Source organism: Jaculus jaculus, chromosome 3, assembly GCF_020740685.1.
Source record: "Jaculus jaculus isolate mJacJac1 chromosome 3, mJacJac1.mat.Y.cur, whole genome shotgun sequence".
Taxonomy (NCBI): domain Eukaryota; kingdom Metazoa; phylum Chordata; class Mammalia; order Rodentia; family Dipodidae; genus Jaculus; species Jaculus jaculus.
In genome coordinates this window covers 1,021,375-1,041,532 of record NC_059104.1, presented here as the reverse complement: position 1 = coordinate 1,041,532, position 20,158 = coordinate 1,021,375, and the positions used below count along the sequence as shown (strand labels likewise).

Sequence of the window (20,158 nt, the reverse complement as noted above, 5' to 3'; positions counted from 1 at the left end):
TCTCTTTTGGGCTGGAGAAATGGCTTAGCGGTTAAGCACTCGCCTATGAAGCCTATGGACCCCGGTTCGAGGCTCAGTTCCCCAGGTCCCACGTTAGCCAGATGCACAAGGGGGCGCACGCGTCTGGAGTTCGTTTGCAGTGGCTGGAAGCCCTGGCGTGCCCATTCTCTCTCTCTCCCTCTATCTGTCTTTCTCTCTGTGTCTGTTGCTCTCAAATAAATAAATAAAAAATGAACAAAAAATATTTAAGAAAAAAACTATTTACTGTTGTTCTAGCTTTAGACACTATTCAAGAGCCATTTAACTTATTTTCTGACAGCCTTTATGTTGTTAATTTATTACACAACCTGGTTGAGGCCCATATTAGACTGTACTCCAACCCTAAATCTCCTTTGATAATTCAAGCTTGTTCCCTACTCAAACAAAGAATTAACTCCATTTTTCTTCAACATCTCAGGGGTAATCAAAACTTACTGGAATTTCTCTCTCGAGGAAACAGTTTGGCTGATAAAATGGCTTCTATGCCTCAGTGTAATACTATTACAGAAGCTACACGCTTCCACTTATTGACCCATGTTAACTGGAGAGGTCTCAAGCACAGGTTTCCACAGGTACCAGTAAAGAACCTTAAAAAAATTGTCCGGACTTGTAAGTCCTGTCAGCCTTTCTTCCAGGTAACCCCCCTTCAAACTACAAGAAGCAATCCTCAAGGGCTCCGCCCTAATCATCTTTGACAAATTAATGTCACACACTATTCTCCATTTAAAAAGCTTAAATATATTTTTCTTTCAGTCGATACCCTCTCCAGCGCCTGCTAGGCATTGGCACATGCCAGGGAAAAATCTAAACATGCCATTAGTCATATGCTTCAATGTTTTGCCACTCTTGAGCTGCCTGATCAAATTAAAACAGATAATGGCCCCTGCTTCATATCAAGGCCTTTATAGATTTTCTCCAGACCTGGAAAATCTCACATTCCACAGGCATCCCATACAACCCCGGGGGGGGGGCCAAACTATCATTGAAAGATATAATCAGACTCTCAAATCTCAATTACAAAGACAAAAGGGGGAATCCTTACCCCTACACTAAAAAAGGCATTATTTACCCGAAACAGTTTAAACCTCTCTAAAGAAAGTAAAGAAAATAAATAAATAAAATAAATGTTTTCAAAAACATTGGTCCTCACCTTTTACCTACAGTTCTATCTGGGTAAGATGGAGGGACCCATTGACTGGAGCCTGGAGAGGGCCTGATCTGCTCCTCACAGCAGGGAGAGGGTTTAGATGTGTCTTCCCTCAAGATAAAAAAAGACCCATTTGGGTACCAGCAAGAGACCTAAAATATTTGTCCCAACAAGGGGACACTGACAATCACTTCTCTAGGGAGTGTCCCGCCCCTGAGGACTGTTCCTAAAATGGTCCTTCACTCTGCTAAATTAAATAACTCCCTCCCTTGTGGAGGATTGCGGGCTTTGCCTCCCATCTGGGCCTCTCCGGCTACTTGCAGTACAGTTGTCCATACAACCTTAAAAAACTGCTCAGCCACCTTTCCCATTCCCGTCCAGCTTTTCCCAATGTTTCCTCTGGGCATTTGGGCCCCGCCTCCCCCTAATAATTCCAGTATAGATGTGGGATACATTCATCTTTCCTTCTGTACTTTTAACACAACTGAGCCCAATGCTCAACGCTGCCCGCCTTCTAAAATGGCTTATGTTTGTGGAGGCGGAATGGCCTATAACTTTCTGCCCACCAATTGGACAGGCCTTTGTGCCCCAGCCACCTTAATCCCAGATGTAGTTATCATTCCTGGAAGCTACATTCCCTGGCTGAGGTAGTCCTACAAAACAGGAGAGGACTAGATCTACTAAAGGCCAAAAAGGGAGGCATATGTTTGTTTTTACAGAAAAATGATGCTTTTATGCCAATAAATCGGGAATCGTCCAGGACAAGATTAAGAGGCTCCAGGAAGACTTGGGGAGAAGGCAATGGGACCTCCAGGACCACCTGCTACAGATGGGCTTACATGACTTCTTACCCTACCTCCTCCCTCTACCTGGACCCCTCCCCCCCTTCTCCTTCTCCTCACTGTCAGGCCTTGTGTATTTAACAAAATTACACAATTTATTCACCTGCGGCTAGAGACAATAAAACTTCAACAGGTAGAAATACATTATCACGGGCTGGCAACTCAGGAATTAAGTTCCTCAGACAACCCACTGCCACTGCCTCTGCCCTCCATGTGACCAATGACGGGTAAGATCCCCAGAGGGGGACAACCTAAGACAGGGGCCATGGTGACTAATGCTCTTATAAAAACAAAAGGGGGAGATGTTGGGCCTTGAGAGGCCCAGATGTGAGGCCTAGTGGAACTTCCTGAGCCTGGCTAAAGTTTGGCAAACTGCCTCCGCCCAGCTATGACTCAGCAGGGGGCCAAATGGCCTCTGGCCTGCCACTTCCGCACAGGAAGTTAGAGTCCCCTGCTCGTGCGCTCTCAGAACCAATCATCTCAGAAGTCACGGTATGCTATTGGCCCTTACATCTCACCCCACCCTAAAGTCTCCGCCTTCATTCTCAACATTATATAAATACCCGCCTGTAACAATAAAGTGAGTTCCTGCTTTGAAAAGACTCCCGATTCAGTGTGGTTTTTCTCCAGTGGCCAGGAGAGGTTTCTGGGTCGTCTGAAGCTCATCATCCCTTCAACCCCTAGGGAGGAACTAGCAGACCTGGTCCAGCGGGGCCAGGCACAATATGAGTCCTTTGGCTTTGCAGGCAAGTGCCTTAACTGCTAAGCCATCTCTCCAGCCCAAAAACGCTCATTTTTTTTGAGCAAAAGCAAGTCCTAATAATACCATGGTGGATCCCAGGTTTTCTATGTATATTGACATAGACATGTGAGTGCGAATGTATGATTTCTCAGGCTGCATGAGTCATCAAACTCCCTGTTTAAATCTGCTTTCTAAGAAGAATAGAAGTTTCAGTTCCTTTTTTCTTTAATTTTATTTATTTATGGTTTTTTGAGGTAGAGTTTCACTCACTAGCTCAGGCTGACCTGGAATTCACTATGTAGTCTCAGGGTGGCCTCCAACTGACAGCAATCCTCCTACCTAGGCTTCCCAAGTACTAGGATTAAAGGTGTGCACCACCACGCCCAGCTCTTTTTTAAAAAAATATTTTTATTTATTTATTTGCAAGCAGAGAAAGACAGGCAGAGAGAATAGACATGCCTGGGCCTCCACCCTGCTGCAAATAAAGTCCAGATGTATGCACCACTTTGTGCATCTGGCTTTATGTGGGAATTAAACTTGGGTCATTAGCCTTTTCAAACAAGTGCCTTAACTGCTAAGCAATCTCTCCAGATAACTCCCCTCCTTTTTTAAAAAATCATTTACTTATTTATTTTTATTAACATCTTCCATGATTATAAACAATATCCCATAGTAATGCCCTCCCTCCCCCCACTTTCCCCTTTGAAACTCCATCATATCCCCTCCCCCCTCAATCAGTCTTTCTTTTATTTTGATGTCATGATCTTTTCCTCCTATTATGATGGTCTTAGTAGTGTCAGGCACTGTGAGGTCATGGATATCCAGGCCATTTTGTGTCTGGGGGAGCACTGTAAGACCCCCAAACGAGGACCCCACGCTCTGCCCAGATATGGTGACACCCCAAATCACTGACGAGAAGCGGTCTTGATGCAAACTGCAAGAGGATTTTATTCCAAGAGCGCTGGGGCCCACAGTCGTACACCGCACAGGGGTAGAGGACTGCAGAGCCCCGAATGCAGGAACGGGACAGTTTTTATAGGGTTTCTAACAAAGCCTGTGCATTAGACCAATCATTTTTTTAATATTAGGAGCCCGCGGGGTGCGAGCCAGTCAGTTTGTGCCACTCTATAGTTTCTAAGCCAATTAGTTTAATTTGTTCAAGCCCCTCGTGGACCAATCAGTCTCTTATGACCTTGGTGGTCAGCATTTGCGCAGGTCCTTGGGTGGGGGTAGCAGAGTGTGGTATCAGTCTCCTATGACCTTGGTGGTCTGAGGCAGGCTGCTACAGCTTATGGTGCAGGCTACTAAGGCTTATGGTGCAGGCTATTTACAGAAACAAAATAAGTGGTTCACTTTATTACTCATTTCCCATCCTTCAGGGCTATCTCATGCCCTTTTTACCTAGTTTTATATTAGGAGCGGGCTCTGATATAATGAGAAGAGGGATTCTTTACTTGCTTTCAACAGAGAGTAAAGCCTGGAGTTTGAGGTATGCAGGGGCCCGCAAGCTCCCTTTTGAGCATGATAGTATTTCTGGGCTTCTGAATTCTTAGGCCTTTCAGCACATTGTAAGGAGTCTTACCCTTCCTTTGGCTCTTACATTCTTTCTGCCACCTCTTCCACAATGGACCCTGAGTCTTGGAAGGTGTGATAGAGATATTGCAATGCCGAGCACTCCTGTCACTTCTTTCCAGCGCCATGATACCTTCTGAGTCATCCCAAGGTCACTGCCATCTGAAAAGAGAAGGTTCTCTATCAAAAGTGAGAGTAGTGTTAACATATGGGTATGAACATTAAGAGAAGTGCTTACTGAGCAGTTTGATGAGCATAGTACATATATTTAGCCAAACAGCAGCAGACGTTTGGGCTCATGACTGGCCCTGTTTTAAGTTTTCAGTATCACGGATATATTCCCTCCCATGGAGAGGGCAGTTGGTTTCCACCATGACAGACATGCCACCATTACACCCATTGGCTCATTTGCCCTGGCTGGCAAAATTTAAGACTTACAGTGTCTGCTGTTGAGTATCTGTTGGAGATGAGGAGATGACCGCCCCACGAATCTGGCTAAAGTAACTTCCCTCTATCTTTTTAGAATGCTTGATGGAGGCTCACTGGAGATATACTCCTTTTGGCCCTACTTCTCCGAGTCAACAGGCAGCAATAACAATGACATAGATAAGGCAGTCCGCTCCAGACATTAAAAAGAAATTACAACATCTGGAGGGTTTACAAGATCTAGCTTTGACAGACATAATTAAGGAAGCTGAAAAGGTTTAGCATGAGAGAGAGAAAAAGAAAAGAAAGACCAAAAAAAAAATAATAAAAAATAAAAAGGAAGCAGAAGAGAGAAAAAATAATGGGAAAAGGAGACAAGAAAGGAACTTAAATAGGATATTGGATACAGTGATTAAAAAAAAAAAAAAGCATCAGGATCAGGAAGACTTAGACAGCCAGGGTACCTGGGCAACAGGCAAAAAAAAAAAAAACAAAAAAAACAAAAAAAAACCCTGAGGGCTTTAGGAAGTCCCTTGAGAAGGATCAATGTATGTATTGCAAGGAAAGAGGATCTTGGGTTCACGAATGCCCCAAAAAGAAAAAAAACTGGGAAGGAATTTTTCAATGTTGGGACATAGAGTGCTTTTGAGTGGTACTTAGATCAGAATGTTAAAGTATGTAGATGAAGATGTGTGGATGTGGAAAAAAAAAAAAAAAGAAAATTTTCAGGCTGAGGTATGTTGGGATAGTTTGCTTGAGCTTTATCAAATTTAAGTCATGGGTAAAACATAAAATTGTTTTATGTTAATAAAAATTTCTGTGGTGCATGAAATCAATAGCTATCAAGTTTAAGCCAAAATCATTGGTTGTCAAATAATGTTTTTTTCTTTCAAAAAGATTTATCAAGGGTTATATTAATATTTAGCTAGCTGTTTGGGCTCAGAAAAGACCAGATTCTACTCTGTTATATGTAAAGTAACTGTCTCAATTTTGGCATCTTAAGTCCAGTGCTTATAACAAAATTAACCCTTAAGACATCTTCCCTACTTTAGGGCACAGCCTCATGCTCAAACAATGGTCCTCATCTGAGAAAAAAAAAAAAAAAAATGAAGCTCCATGGTTCTGTTTCCAATGTTCTCTGGGTAATTTGTACCCACACAGGTATCTGAACTAATCAAAGATGTTTTCACACAGGTGCTAAGACCTTATACTGTCTTACTTGTTTTCTAGGTTAAATAAGTTAAGTTTGTAAATCAACTGGTACTGTTTTCAAGACTGATAACAGGTTCTGCCTATACTTATAAATGTTGGATATTTAAAATGGGAGATGTGCCTACTTTCTATACCTCAGATATATGGCTTATGCTACCACAGTACAACAAAAATTTTAAAAATAGGACAAAATGATTTTAGAAGCCCTGTGCCATTCTTTAGTTAAGTCTATTTCAGTAATTAAATGTGCTCCATATGTATGTACATCCAAGCTGATGTAACTTCCTTTCTAAGTGTGTTAATCACCTATGTAGAAGCCAAAGCCAATTGGAATCATCGGAGTAAAAAGTGTCAATATTTTGGCTTGTGCTCCCATGTCATGAGGCCACTGGAGATGATGGGACACTTCTACACTGGCCCCCTGGTAAGTCACCTGTCTTCCTGAGCAGGGAGGATATGGAGACCCAAACAAAAGTGGTGTACAATGTAAAACAGGAGAGTCACAATTGAGAAGCAATCAGTCCTCCTGACTTCCCAAAGAAGGGAAAACTACTTGGCCAGCATGGCCCTGACTCATCCTAACAGGCCAAAGACACCAGTAAGCTATGGGGCTACTCCTGTGTCCCTAAAGTCTCTTTGGAGAGCCATTAATGACTTCCAAAATTAATCCTTAATTAACTTTTGGCTATCTGCAAGGTCTTAAACACTCAGAGAAAAATGTATAACCAAAGATAAAAAATAGCTCTTTATTATTAAGATTAAATGTTATGTATATGTTTCTCATAACTCTGCTAGCATCTCATCTGTTTTACAAGCCATGTTAAATACTACTGTGCCATTTAATGAACAGTTCTGAAAGAAAATCTCAGCCAGCTCATCCTCAGATGGTCCTGAGATGATCCAAGCCTGTCTACCTGGATCCCCTCGACCTACAAAAAGACCAGTTTGCTGTGTGTTCACTTCTCAGTAACTCCTTACTTTTATTCTTTCTTTCCAAAGTTATCTTTCAAGATTATCTTCCCACACTCTGGGGTACATTAAAATAGTTCCCCTCTCTAGGAGAGATTCTCTAACTGCAACAAGTCTCCACTTCATGTCCCATTCAGCAGGAAGTAGTAAATGATCTGATGTCTTCGACCCAGCCCCCTAAAGCAGTTAGAGTGTCTTCTCATGAGAGGGAGAAATAAAAGGGAAATAGACTGTCTATACCATACATTCCTGTTGTCATAGATAAAGTTTACTTAAAATAAGTTTATTTAAAGTTCCTCAAATAAAATTATAGAGCTTAAGCCGGGCGTGGTGGCGCACGCCTTTAATCCCAGCACTCGGGAGGCAGAGGTAGGAGGATCGCCGTGAGTTCAAGGCCACCCTGGGACTACACAGTGAATTCCAGGTCAGCCTGGACCAGAGTGAGACCCTACCTCGAAAAACCAAAAAAAAAAAAAAAAAAAAAAATTATAGAGCTTGATTGAAATGCCATACAGATTAAAAGTTCTAGGACCTCCCTTTTATGAGGGAATTGCCATCCTTACATCTCCTGTGTCTACTAACAGTGCAGAGGGATTATTCTGGCACTCTGCCCCAAAGGGGGGTATTACTCTTACATCCATTTCCGGCCTCGGACTGTGTCTATTAGGCCCTGATATGCTCCCTCTGACTCTTGAACCAGTATGCAACCAAACTGCTATTATCAATGACTCCTTTATATATACTAAAGCCCCTAGTAACTCCTATCTTGCTTGTTCCACGGGGCTGACTCCCTTTATTGTCAACAAGGACTTTTTACAGACTAAGGACTATTGTGTTGTAGTTATAGTTTTGCCACGATTTTTCATTCATGATTCTGAAAGTTTTACAACTACTATAGATCAAGGCATTGCCATTAGACCAAAAAGAGAGCCTTTAACTGCCCTCACCCTGACTGTGCTCCTGGGACTTAGTGCTGCAGGGGCCGGGACAGGTACTGCCTCGCTGGTAACCTCCCAACAGCATTTTTCACAACTCAGTGCCTTAGTGGACAGAGATCTTAACCTCATACATGAGGGGATACAAGATCTCAAAGATTCTTTGGCCTCACTCTCTGAGGTTGTACTTCAAAACCGGAGAGGGCTAAATTTGGTGTTCTTAGAGGAAGGGGGACTCTGTGTAGCCCTCAAAGAAGAATGTTGTTTTACTTAGATAAGACTGGGCTAATACAAAATAGCCTTGATAAAGTTAAAAGAAATCTAGAGGATAGAAAAAGGACTCGAGAACAACAAGAATCTTGGTATAAAAATTGGTTTTCCACATCTCCCTGGCTAACTACTTTGCTTCCCAGTCTTTTAGGCCCTTTTGTTGGATTCCTTTTGCTTATCTCCTTTGGCCTCTGGGCCTTCAGACGACTAACCAGTTTCATTAAGAGTCAGGTAGATTCTGCAATCAAGCCGGTGGAAGTCCACTACCTCGCCTCGCCACAGAAGAAACATCTGCCGCTGACCCGCCAAAAGAACAAGACAACCCCCCATCTCGACCCTTAGACTTTACCTCCCTGCAAAAACCCACCCTGGGGTGGAAATTTTGGTCCCGCCCCTCCAAATAATAACTCAGGTCTCCGCGACCCCTCATACTAATTGGCTACCAAACATATTTCCTCCAGGATCCTTATGTGGCATTGACGGTCTTGTTGAGAGCAAAATGCGTTACATTTCCACAAAGTGAGTGGTCTGGTAAGTCAGCGACGGAACGGGTGGCTAAGTCTCGACCCGCCTAAGACAGGACGACCTCGCCGAGAGGAGGCCGATCCAATGACGGGTAAGGGTCCAGCACTGCCCTTCTAACAGGCTCAGACCATTTGTGCCCCTTGTTCTAAGGTCAACCCAAATGACTTTATCAAAATCAATGACCTATGAGTAACAGCGCTCAACCTACTCTGGGGAACGCTCGCCTCTCTGATGTCAGGTTACTGTCAGGTTGCTCCTCTGGATCCATTTTTACTCTTAAACAAAAATAATCGGCCACCAAAACAAGCCCTGCTTTGGGACATCATTAAGGGGTCGCGGTAACCTCCCTATCCTGGTCCTTGTATACAGAAGAGGGGGAGATGTTGGAGACGAGGAGATGAGCCCTGAACAGATCTTTGCCCTGAAATAACCTCTGCCCTGAGATAACTTCTGCCCTGAGCAACTTCGACCTTTCCTCATCCCCCCACCCTGCCATACCTAACTGATTCCATCCCCTCACCCCGCCACACCTAACTAATTAACATCCTGCCTGGTGACTGCAGAGACGTGAGAACTATACCGTGAATTCTTGGAATAACTGCAAACTGTCCTAGGCCAAAGGCCAAGAAGATTCTGTAACTTTCCACCACCTGCCTCCTCCAGCCCCCCCCCCCCCAAGACCCTAACCCTAACCGCTGTGGCTCAATAAAATTGGACTCTTGACAAGTGTACATTTGCTTGAGTCTCTTCCTCTCTCTCGCCCATCTTATTTCAGGTTGGGGTCCTCCTCGCCCCCACGAATAACGAGGTCCCGCGGGTCGGGACAAGTATCTTTTTTTTTTTTTAATTTTTATTTATTTATTTGAGAGTGACAGACAGAGAGACAGACAGATAGAGGGAGAGAGAGAATGGGCGCGCCAGGGCTTCCAGCCTCTGCAAACGAACTCCAGACGCGTGCGCCCCCTTGTGCATCTGGCTAACGTGGGACCTGGGGAACTGAGCCTCGAACCGGGGTCCTTAGGCTTCACAGGCAAGCGCTTAACCACTAAGCCATCTCTCAAGCCCGGGACAAGTATCTTCACTGGTGATTTCTCTTCCTCCCATTGAACTGCATGCAGAATGGCTTCTTCCAGCTTTCTGTCAGCTGGTCGACATGGAAGAGGTTATTAGCTCAGTTCCAGCAGGATTTCTCAGTGCCCTTATAGCCCAAGTATGTGGAGTCTTCAGCAATAGGGTCTTACCATGTATTCCTGGTGTCCAGCCCTCTATTTTTTTTTTTTTTTTTTGAGGTAGGGTCTCATAATAGCCCAGGCTGACCTGGAATTCACTATGCAGTCTTAGGGTGGCCTCAAATTCACAGCAATTATCCTACTTCTGCCTCCTGAGTGCTGGGATTAAAGGTGTGGCTCACCACTCCCCGCAAGCCCACTTTTTTTTTTGAGGTAGAGTCTTGCCCTCTAGCTCAGGCTGAGCTGGAATTCACTATGTAGTCTCAGGGCAGCCTCAAACATAATGATCCACCCATCTCTGCCTCCAAAGTGCTGGGATTAAAGGTGTGTGCCACCACACCCAGCCCCAATGTTTTTGTTTTTGTTTTTTTTCAAGGTGGGGTCTCACTCTAGTCCAGGCTGACCTGGAATTCAATCTGTATTATTAGGGTGGCCTCAAACTCATGGTGATCCTCCTACCTCTGCCTTCTGAGTTCTGGGATTAAAGGTGTGTGCCACCATGCCCAGCTCCAATGTATTTTTTAAAAATATTTAATTTTGGGCTGAAGACATGGCTTAGTGGTTTGGCCTGCAAAGTCAAAGGATCCCGGTTTAATTTTCCAGATCCCACCTTAGCCAAATGCACATAGTGGCACATGCATCTGGAGTTCCTTTGTAGTTGCTTTTATATGGGCCTAGACCACATGTATGTACTTATACCCCACTCTTTGGTTTCTGGATGCGATAAAAAAATGCAATGAGGTGGTCGTGGTGGCGCATGCAGCCACCAGCACTAGGGAGGCAGAGGTAGGAGGATCACCATGAGTTCGAGGCCACCCTGAGACTACATAGTGAATTCCAGGTCAGCCTGAACTAGAGTCAAACCCTACCTGAGGGCGGGGGAACCGCAATGATTCACAAAAATAATTCTGTTTTGTTTTATTTCAATTATTTAAGTAAAGCAGACATGAACTCAGGTTTGGAGTTTTCATTTGAACCCCCAAAATAAAGTTCTGTCCCAGAAGCAGAAGACTGCCAAAAGTTTGAGGCTAGCCTGTAATACAAAATGAATTCCAAGTCAGCCAGGGCAACATAGCCAGACTCTGACAACGGAATTTTGGAGTTCTTTGCCAATACAGCAATGTACCAATAAATTTAGGATGCCCCAGTTTCTTGTCTTATGAATCTAAAGAATTGAAATCTAAGCTGGACGTGGTGGCGCACGCCTTTAATCCCAGCACTCCGGAGGCAGAGGTAGGAAGATCACCCTTAATCGAGGCCAGCCTCAGAATGCAGAGTGAATTCCAGGTCAGCCTGAGCTAGAGTGAGACCCTACCTTGAAAAAAAAAAAAAAAATTGAAATCCGTAGACTACAGGGTAAGGTTTAGAGAGGCTTTATTAGATTAAGAGAAGAAAATGCGGAGAGCTCCTGCCACCTGGAGGGCAGGAGAGGTAGGGAGCCCATGTGGAAATAAACGGGGGAGGGGGGGTTTGTCAGGCTGAGATGACGGAAGTTTACCAGGAGCCAAACAAGAGAGCTCAGGCTCCTAGAAAGGGTCTATTTATAACCTCATTGTGGTAGGGTTAACCTGGATGAGTAAGAAGGCAGCTTTGAAGCTAAATTCTGGGGCCTGAACTTGACTAACCATAATGTCAGGATTAGATTTACATTGTAAGAAGGGGGAACCTCCCTCCCAGGAGGGTCTCTGGTTGTTTTTAAAAAATCTGATTTATAGGAACCCCTTTAATGGAGATGAGTCAGACATCCTTTAATCTCTAGACTGCCCCTACTCCATTTTCTTTCTCTGCTCATAAGCACTTCTCAAAATTCCCCCAAGAAGTCTGGAGGGCAGGGTTGATTTTTTAAAAAAAATATTTTATTTTTATTTATTTGACAAGAGAAAGAGGGAGAGAAGGAGAGAGGGAGAGAGGGAGGGAGGGAGTGAGTGGGAGAGAGAGAGAGAATGAGCGCGCCGGAGCCTCCAGCCACTGCAAACGAACTCCAGACGTGTGCGCCCCCTTGTGCATCTTGCTAACATGTGTCCTGGGTAATCGAACCTGGATCCTTTGGCTTTGCAGGCAACCGAGTAACGCCTTAATCACTAAGCCATCCCTCCAGCCCTCTTTAAAAAAATATATGGTATTTATTTATGGGGGAGGGGGGGAATGAATATGGGCGCACCAGGGTCTCCGGCCACTGCAAAGGAACTCCAGATGCGTGCGCCCCCTAGTGCATCTAGCTAACGTGGGTCCCGGAGAGTTGAACCGAGATCCACTAGCTTTGCAGGCAAGCGCCTTAACCGCTAACCCATCCCTTCAGCCCAGACTCAGGGCTTTATTTAACGCCGGGCAAGAGTGGCCAGGGTGCAAGCCCAGGGAACCGCCCGTCCAGGTCCTGTGCTGCGCCTCCAAGCCCGCCACCACCAGCAGGTCTGAGGGGCTGCTCCGTGGCTGGACCCACTGCCTGGACGCGGACGATGTGGATACTGGCCTGCTACTAGGCCTCGGTCTAGCGCGGGCGCCTAGGCAAGGACGTGGGCCTGGCGCTGGCGGCGGCCTTGAATGTAAACGACAGGGAGCGGCGCCACCTAGGGAATGAGGCTAGATCGGAAAACCACACGCCACCCTCAGCGCTTCTGCTTCCGCTTTCCACCCTCACTTTCACCGGTCTCCGCGTTTCCGCTTCCTTTAACCAACACCGCAGTCTACTTTCCATCCCAGGTGGCACGGGCAAAGTCCCCCCCGCCGGTCACGTGGCCGACAGGTCACGCGCAGGCCCGCATCACGCGAGCGGGGAAGAGGGCATGGGGGATGGACGGGGGAGGGGGAGGGAAAACGACCTTAAGCTCTCGCGAGATCCGAGGCTCACGTGGCTGGCGGGCGCGGCGAGGCTCACGTGACAGGCGCTGCCGGCCGCGGGGTCTCGTCGGTGCCGGCGCCGCGCCTGCCGCTCCTGTCGAGTCGGTGGACGCCGCCTCACCGCCGGACCCGACGCCCGCGCAACCGCCGCCCGCTCCGGCCTCGGGTGCGTCGCACCATGACGACTCTCGGCGACGTCCAGCGGCCTCTGCTGCTCCTGCTGCTGCTCGGTGAGCGCCCGGAGGCTGGGGGTGGGCGGCAGGGGCCACCGCTCAGCCGCCCGGGACGGGCGGGCACGGAGCGCCCGGGGGTGTCGGGGCGGTCCTCCGGGCTGCCGCTGCACGCTCACACCCGCCGTCCGGGTCTCGGGGCCTGAGGCCACGGGGCTGCCTTGGACTCCGAGCGCCTGCCCTGCTGGCCGACCTGCGGGACCGGAGCCTCGGGCGGACAGTTCCGCTCGTCCCCTGCGTGTCTCAGGCGCAGGCTTCGATTTAGCCCCAGGGCCAGGTCGGCGGGACGGGCGAGGGCCGGTGGACGCTTCGTGGGGCTCATCGTGGCCTATCTGCCCTGGAATTCTTGAGCATCCCAAGTCCCGTCCAACCCAGAACTAAGTTACTGTGGTTTTACGGATTTGGGGTCACCTTTTTGTTTCATCTGATGTGTGAGATGGACTGTGAGAGATGCCCTTAGGCCGTGACAATCCTGAAGCCTCCGGACCGGTGGTCCTTCCCGGGCAGCGGTAATGACAGGAATTGGTGAAGCAAGTTGTGTCCTGTTAAATGACTTGACGTTCTTTATTAGAAGACCTCACGGCTCTGAGGATGTCGCTCAGCGGCAGAGGGCTTGGCTAGTATGTTCAAGGCTCTGAGTTCCATCCCCCGGCACTGCCAAAACAAAACAACAACAAAAAAAAACCCGCGAGTTCACGTACTCTTTTTTGTTTTGTTTTGGATTTTCAAGGTAGGGTCTCACTCTGGGCCAGGCTGACCTGGAATTACTTGTGTAGTCTCAGGGTGGCCTCGAACTTACAGCGATCATCCTATCTCTGCCTCCCAAGTGCCAGGATTAAAGGTATGCACCACCACGCCCAGCGTGTTGCTTGATTCTTAACACTTGATCTTAGCCAAAAGGCCGAGAAGCAATTGTTTCATGGTTTTTAAAAACATTTCTTACTCATTTGAGAGAGGAAAGGAGAGAGAATATGGGCATGCCAGGGCCTCTTGCCACCGCAAAGGAACTCCAGATGTAAATGCCATCCCTGTGCATCTGGTTCCACGGGGGACACTGGGGAATTAAACCTGGGCCTGCAGGTCCTTACATGTAAGCGTCCTTAACTTCTGGGCTATTTGCCCAACTCTGTTTCATGTTTTTGAAGCTTAGTTTTAAGAGAAAAGTGGCTGGGAAGATGGCTCAGTAGTTAAGGTGGTTGCCTTCAATACTTAAGGGCTGCAGTTAGATTCTCTAGTACCCATTTAAAACCAGATGCACAAGATGGCACATGGCACTGGAGTTTGCAGTGGCTATCTGTAACATCTCTATGCTTGCAAATAAATTTAAAAAAATAATTTTCATTTATTTATTTGAAAGTGACAGAGAGCGAGAAGCAGATAGAGAAAATGGGTGCACCAGGCCCTCCAGCTACTGCCTATGAACTACAGATGCTTAGTCCCCCTTGTGCGTCTGGCTAACGTGGGTCCTGGGGAAATGAGCCTCGAACCGGGGTCCTTAGGCTTCACAGACAAGCGCTTAACCACTAAGCCATCTCTCCAGCCCTGAATAAAATATTTTTAAGATGAACATGGTGGTTTATGTCTGTTACACTTGGGATGTTGGAACATGAAGATCTCAAGTTGGTGGTGAGTCTGGGCAACATGAGATTTTTCTCAAATAAAATTAGGAAAAATTCTTAATTCCTGATTGTGATAGCTGAAGCAATGTAAAAAATTGGATATTAACAATTTTTAATTTAAAAGGCAAAAAATATTATGTTTCATGAATTTGCCTGTCATCTCTGTATCGTTCCCATTTTGGTAAGTGTGCTGCTAAAGCAAGCATAGATATCAACATTTTTTAACAAATTGGATTTAGATCTAAAAGTGTTTATTTTGGTTTTTCGAGGTAGGGTCTTCCTGTGGCCCAGGCTGACCTGGAATTCACTATATAGTCCCATGGTGGGCTCAAACTCACTGCAATCCTCCTACCTCTGCCTCCCCAATGCCAGGATTAAAGTCATCTTAAAAAATACATTTATTGGGGCTGGAGAGAGGGCTTAGCGGTTAAGCGCTTGCCTGTGAAGCCTAAGGACCCCGGTTCGAGGCTCGGTTCCCCAGGTCCCATGTTAGCCAGATGCACAAGGGGGCGCACGCGTCTGGAGTTCGTTTGCAGAGGCTGGAAGCCCTGGTGCGCCCATTCTCTCTCCCTCCCTCTATCTGTCTTTCTCTCTGTGTCTGTCGTTCTCAAATAAATAAATAAATAAAATTAAAAATATATATATATTTATTGAAGCCGGGCGTGGTGGCGCACGTCTTTAATCCCAGCACTCGGAAGGTAGAGGTAGGAGGATTGCCATGAGTTCAAGGCCACCCTGAAACTCCATAGTGAATTCCAGGTCAGCCTGGGCTAGAGTGAGATCCTACCTCAAAAAAAAAAAAAAAAAAAAAAAAAAAAAAAATATATATATATATATATATATATATATATAGCTGGAGAGATGGCTTAGTAGGCAAGTGCTTAGTAGTTAAGCACTTGCCTGTGAAGCCTAAGGATTGAAGATGTGTGCCACCATGTCTGGTAAAAGCAGTTAAGGTGCTTGACTGCAAAGCCAAAGGACCTAGGTTCTAGTCCCCAAGACCCACGTAAGCCAAATGCACATGTCTAAATGAATAAATATGTCTAAATAAATAAAAATAATTTTTTAAAAAAGAAAGAAGGGCTGGAGAGATGTCTTAGCAGTTAAGGCATTTACCTGCAAAGCCAAAGGACCCAGGTTCAATTCTCCAGGACCCACTTTAGCCAGATGCACAAGTGGCACACATGGCTAGAGTTCGTTTGTGCTTGCTGGAGTCCCTGTAAGCCCATTCTTTCTCTTTTCTTTGTCAAATAAATAAATAATAAAAAATTAAAAAAAAATAAAATAAAAAAGAAAGAAGTACACATCAATGTCTGGGATGCAACTTTGGTTTTTGATTTTGCTTTTAGGCAGGACCCGGGCTAACTTGAAACTCGGTCTGTAGCCCAGGCTGGAACTCATATTCATTCTCTACTCGTGGTCTCCTGAGTGCTGAGATTAAAGACATAAGCCACCACACCTGGTTGGAACTTTGTTCTTTTATTCTTTAAGTGTTCAAAGGTGATTGTGTCACTAGTTAAGAAGAAAATGTTTTTATCAGAATCAGACTAAGACAAAGTTAAGAAATGAGGTATGTTTGTGGAAGCTATGTAAGCTCAGATCAGCCTATAACTCACTATGTAAACTCAACTGGCCTTGAAGTTGCAGTTCACTTGGGGGCCACTACCTTTCAAGTGCTAGGATTATAGGTGTGAGCCACCATTTCTGGCTAAAAATGTTTTTAAGAAATGTACTTAACTCAGATGGTAATCTCTCATTCGAAAAGCAATCTCTCATTCGAAAAGCAAATGTGTTGGATTTGGAGACGTATTCCCTCACTCACATGCCTGGGCCAGGCCACATGTTACAGCAAGCAGAAGACCTGTACCATTCCCTCACTGTGTCACTTTGAGCAAGTTTGTGTCTCTGTACCTCTGTCACAGTAGGAGGTGATCATAACAGTATTATCTATTAGGGTTGTCATGATAATCAAATTAATTGCAAAGTACTTTCAGCAGTGCCTGTCACAAAGGAAATTATGTCAGAAGTGCTTGTTAGGCAGGCACTGCACGACAGCCTGTTTGAGTCCAAGAGTTCAAGACGACCAGCCTGGACAAGGAAGTGAGAAGGTGACCTTCCTCCAAAAAAAAAAAAAAAAAACAGTCCTCCTCCTTTTCTTCTTTTTTTTTTTTATTTTTTTTTGTTCATTTTTATTTATTTGAGAGATCGAGAAAGTGGCAGAGAGAGAGAGAATGGGCACGCCAGGGCTTCCAGCCACTGCAAACGAATTCCAGATGGGTGCGCCCCCTTGTGCATCTGGCTAACGTGTGTCCTGGAGAATCAAGCCTCGAACCGGGGTCCTTAGGCTTTGGAGAATCAAATTAAATAATAAGGGCTGGAGAGATGGCTTAGAGGTTAAAGTGCTTGCCTGCAAAGCCAAAGGACCCAGGTTCAATTCCCTAGGACCCACATAAGCCAAATGCGCACACATCTGGAGTTCGTTTTCAGTGGCTGGAGGCCCTGGTGCACCCATTCTCTGTGTGTGTCTCTCTCTGACTGCCTCAAATAAATAAATAAATAAATAAATAAAGCTTTTAAAAAAGAAACCTTTAAAATTAAATAATAAAACAAATATTAAGTCAGAAACCTTAAATCATCAGAGTTCCCTAAATGGCAATTGGTTTGAAGACATCAAGAGCATCTCAAAGCTAACATGGTCAAACATTTAGCCAGCTATCAGCCTTACTACTAGTTAGTGTTACTTAACATTCAGATCCTAAAGTTGCAGTGCTTGCCAAGTTCACTGTTTAATTAAAAAGGCCTGTTAGAGCTGGGCACAGTGGCGCATGCCTTTTATCCCAGCAATCAGGAGGCAGAGGTAGGAGGATTACCGTGAGTTCATGGCTAGTGACTACTGAATTCCAGGTAAGCCTGGTCTCGAGGAAAACCCTACCTCAAAAAAAAAGGGGGGGGGGCTGGAGAGATGGCTTAGCCATTAAGCACTTGCCTGCAAAGCCTAAGGACCCCGGTTCGAGGTTTGATTGCAGGCAAGCACTTTAACCTCTAAGCCATCTCTCCAGCCCTTATTATTTAATTTTAATTAATATTAAAATTTGTTTTAAGGCAGAGTCTCACTCTATCCGGGCTGACCTGGAAGTCACTTAGAGTACCAGGCTGGCCTCAAACTCATAGCAATCACCATATCTCAACCTCCGTAGTGCTGAAATTAAAGATGTGCTCACCATGCCTGGCACATATGTCTATTTTTAATCTATTAGAGAGAGGCAGAGAGAAAGAGTTGAGTATAGGGGTTGCCAGGGCCTCCTGCCACTGCAGATGAACTCCAGACACACACATACCGCTACATGCATCTGGTTTTACATGGGTACTAGGGAATTGGACCCAGGCCATCGAGCACCTTTGCAATCAAGCACCTTTAAGTGCTGAGCTGTCTCTTGTCATGTATATATATACATATATATATACACACACACATACATACATACACACACACACACACACACACACACATATGGTTCGAGGTAGGGTCTTGCTCCTGAAATTCACTGTGTAGTCTCAGGCTGGCTTCGTACTCATAGCGATCCTCCTACCTCTCAGGTGTTGGAATTAAAGGTGTGTGCTCTACCATGCCCGACATATTTTTTAAATGTTTTAATTATTTATTTGAGAGAAAAAAATGGGTGCACCAGGGCCTCTAGCCACTGCAAACAAACTCCAGACGCACGTGTCACCTTGTGTATTTGGCTTATATGGGTAGGGGAATTGAACCTGGGTCCTTAGTCCTGTCAGGCAAATGTCTTAACCCCTAAGCCATCACTCCAGCCCTCATATGTACACTTAAGTTTCTGCTTGGTTTTTCAAGGTAAAGTCTCCCTCTAACCAAGGCTGAACTGGAATTCACTTTGTAGTGTTACAACAATCATCCTACCTTGGCTTTCCTAGTGCTGGGATTAAAGATATGCTCCACCATGTACAGCATATATATGTTTCTTAAAATCTAATATTCACTCTGTAGTTCCAGGCTGGCCTCAAACTTACAGTGATCCCTCTATCTCTGCCTCCCAAGTGCTGGGATTAAACATGTGTACCACCATACCTGACTCTCTTATTTCTGGTTTTTTGAAATAATATCTCACTATGTAGCCTCACCTGGAACTCCTTTGTATACTAGGCTGGCCTTGAACCTATTGTTCTTTTTTTTTTTTTTTTTAAAGGTATGGTCTCACTCTAGCCCAGGCTGACCTGTGTAGTCTCACGGTGGGCTCAAACTCACGGTGATCCTCCAACCTCCTGCCTCCCGAGTGCTGGGATTAAAGGCGTCTGCTACCAAGCCCAGAAATTTTGCCTTTGCATTATGACTGCTGTTATTACAGGCATGGGTCACCATGTCTTGCCTTTTTGTTTTGTTTTGTTTTTTGGTTTTTCAAGGTAGGGTTGCACTGTAGCCTGACCTGGAATTCACTGTGTAGTTTTAGGCTGGCCTCAAACTCACTGTGATCCTCCTACTTCTGCCTCCCAAGTGCTAGGATTAAAAACATGCCACCACACCTGGCTAAATCATGTTATCCCCTCTCTCTCTTTTTGTTTATTTTTATTTATTTATTTGAGAGCAACAGACAGAAAAAGGCAGAGAGTGAGAGAGAAAATGAGTGCCACAGGGCCTCCAGCCACTGCAAAAGATCTATAGACGTGTGCGTCCCTCTGTGCATCTGGCTAACATGGGTCCTGGGGAATGGAGCCTTGAACTTGGATCCTTAGGCTTCATAGGCAAGCGCTTAACTGCTGAGCCATCTCTCCAGCCCTCATGTTCTCTTTTTTAAAACTTCCATTTGCTGTTGAGACCAAGTTGTGGCTCTTCTGCCAGTCATGGTTAGACACGCCTTTAATCCCAATACTCAGGAGGCAGAGGTAGGATAATTGTTGGGAGTTCAAGGCTAGCCTGAGACTAAATAGTGCATTCCATGTCAGCCTGGGCTAGAGCGAGACCCTACCTTGAAAAAAGAAGTGTAATATTCATTGGAAATGCTCTTAGTATCATGTTGCCAAGAAATTTAGAGTATGTGTTCAAAGGCAAAACAAAACAGATAAAGTACACAGGCTTCTGGAAGTATGCTACAGCTTATGTCATTCTTCAGTAGCAGATTTATAAACATAGGTTCTTTTTTAGAGGCCTAAAGGAAGGTATGTCAATTTAAGTTTATTCTTAGGCTCCAGAGTATCTATTTATTTATTTTAATACTTTTTTTTTTTATGAGGTAGGGTCTCAGTGTAGCTCAGGCTGACCTGGAATTCACTATGTAGTCTAAGGGTGAACTCGAACTCATGGTGATCCTGCTACCTCTACCTCCCCAGTGCTAGGGTTAAAGGCATGCGCCACCACGCCTGATTTATTTATTTATTAGAGAGAGAGAGAATGGGTGCACCAAGGCCTCTAGGTACTGCAAATGAACTCCAGACCCATGTGCCACCTTGTGCATTTGGGTTATGTGGGTACTGGGGAATTGAACCTGGGTTCTTAGGCTTCACAGTGCCTTAACCACTAAGCCATCTTTCCACCCCCTCA

The 20,158-nt window shown here is 45.4% G+C and overlaps 1 protein-coding gene across 2 annotated transcripts in view; it reads left to right on the top strand.

Annotated features, from left to right (window-relative positions):
• Positions 1–12,810: 12,810 nt before the first annotated feature.
• Positions 12,811–20,158, top strand: part of Lamp1 (lysosomal associated membrane protein 1) — a 32,841-nt gene continuing 25,493 nt past the window's right edge. For both annotated transcript variants that reach the window (XM_045145989.1, XM_045145988.1), the window contains exon 1: positions 12,811–12,976. In XM_045145989.1, the coding sequence (XP_045001924.1) occupies positions 12,925–12,976 (52 nt within the window). In that variant the 5' untranslated portion in view covers positions 12,811–12,924. The remainder of the gene's footprint in view (positions 12,977–20,158) is intronic.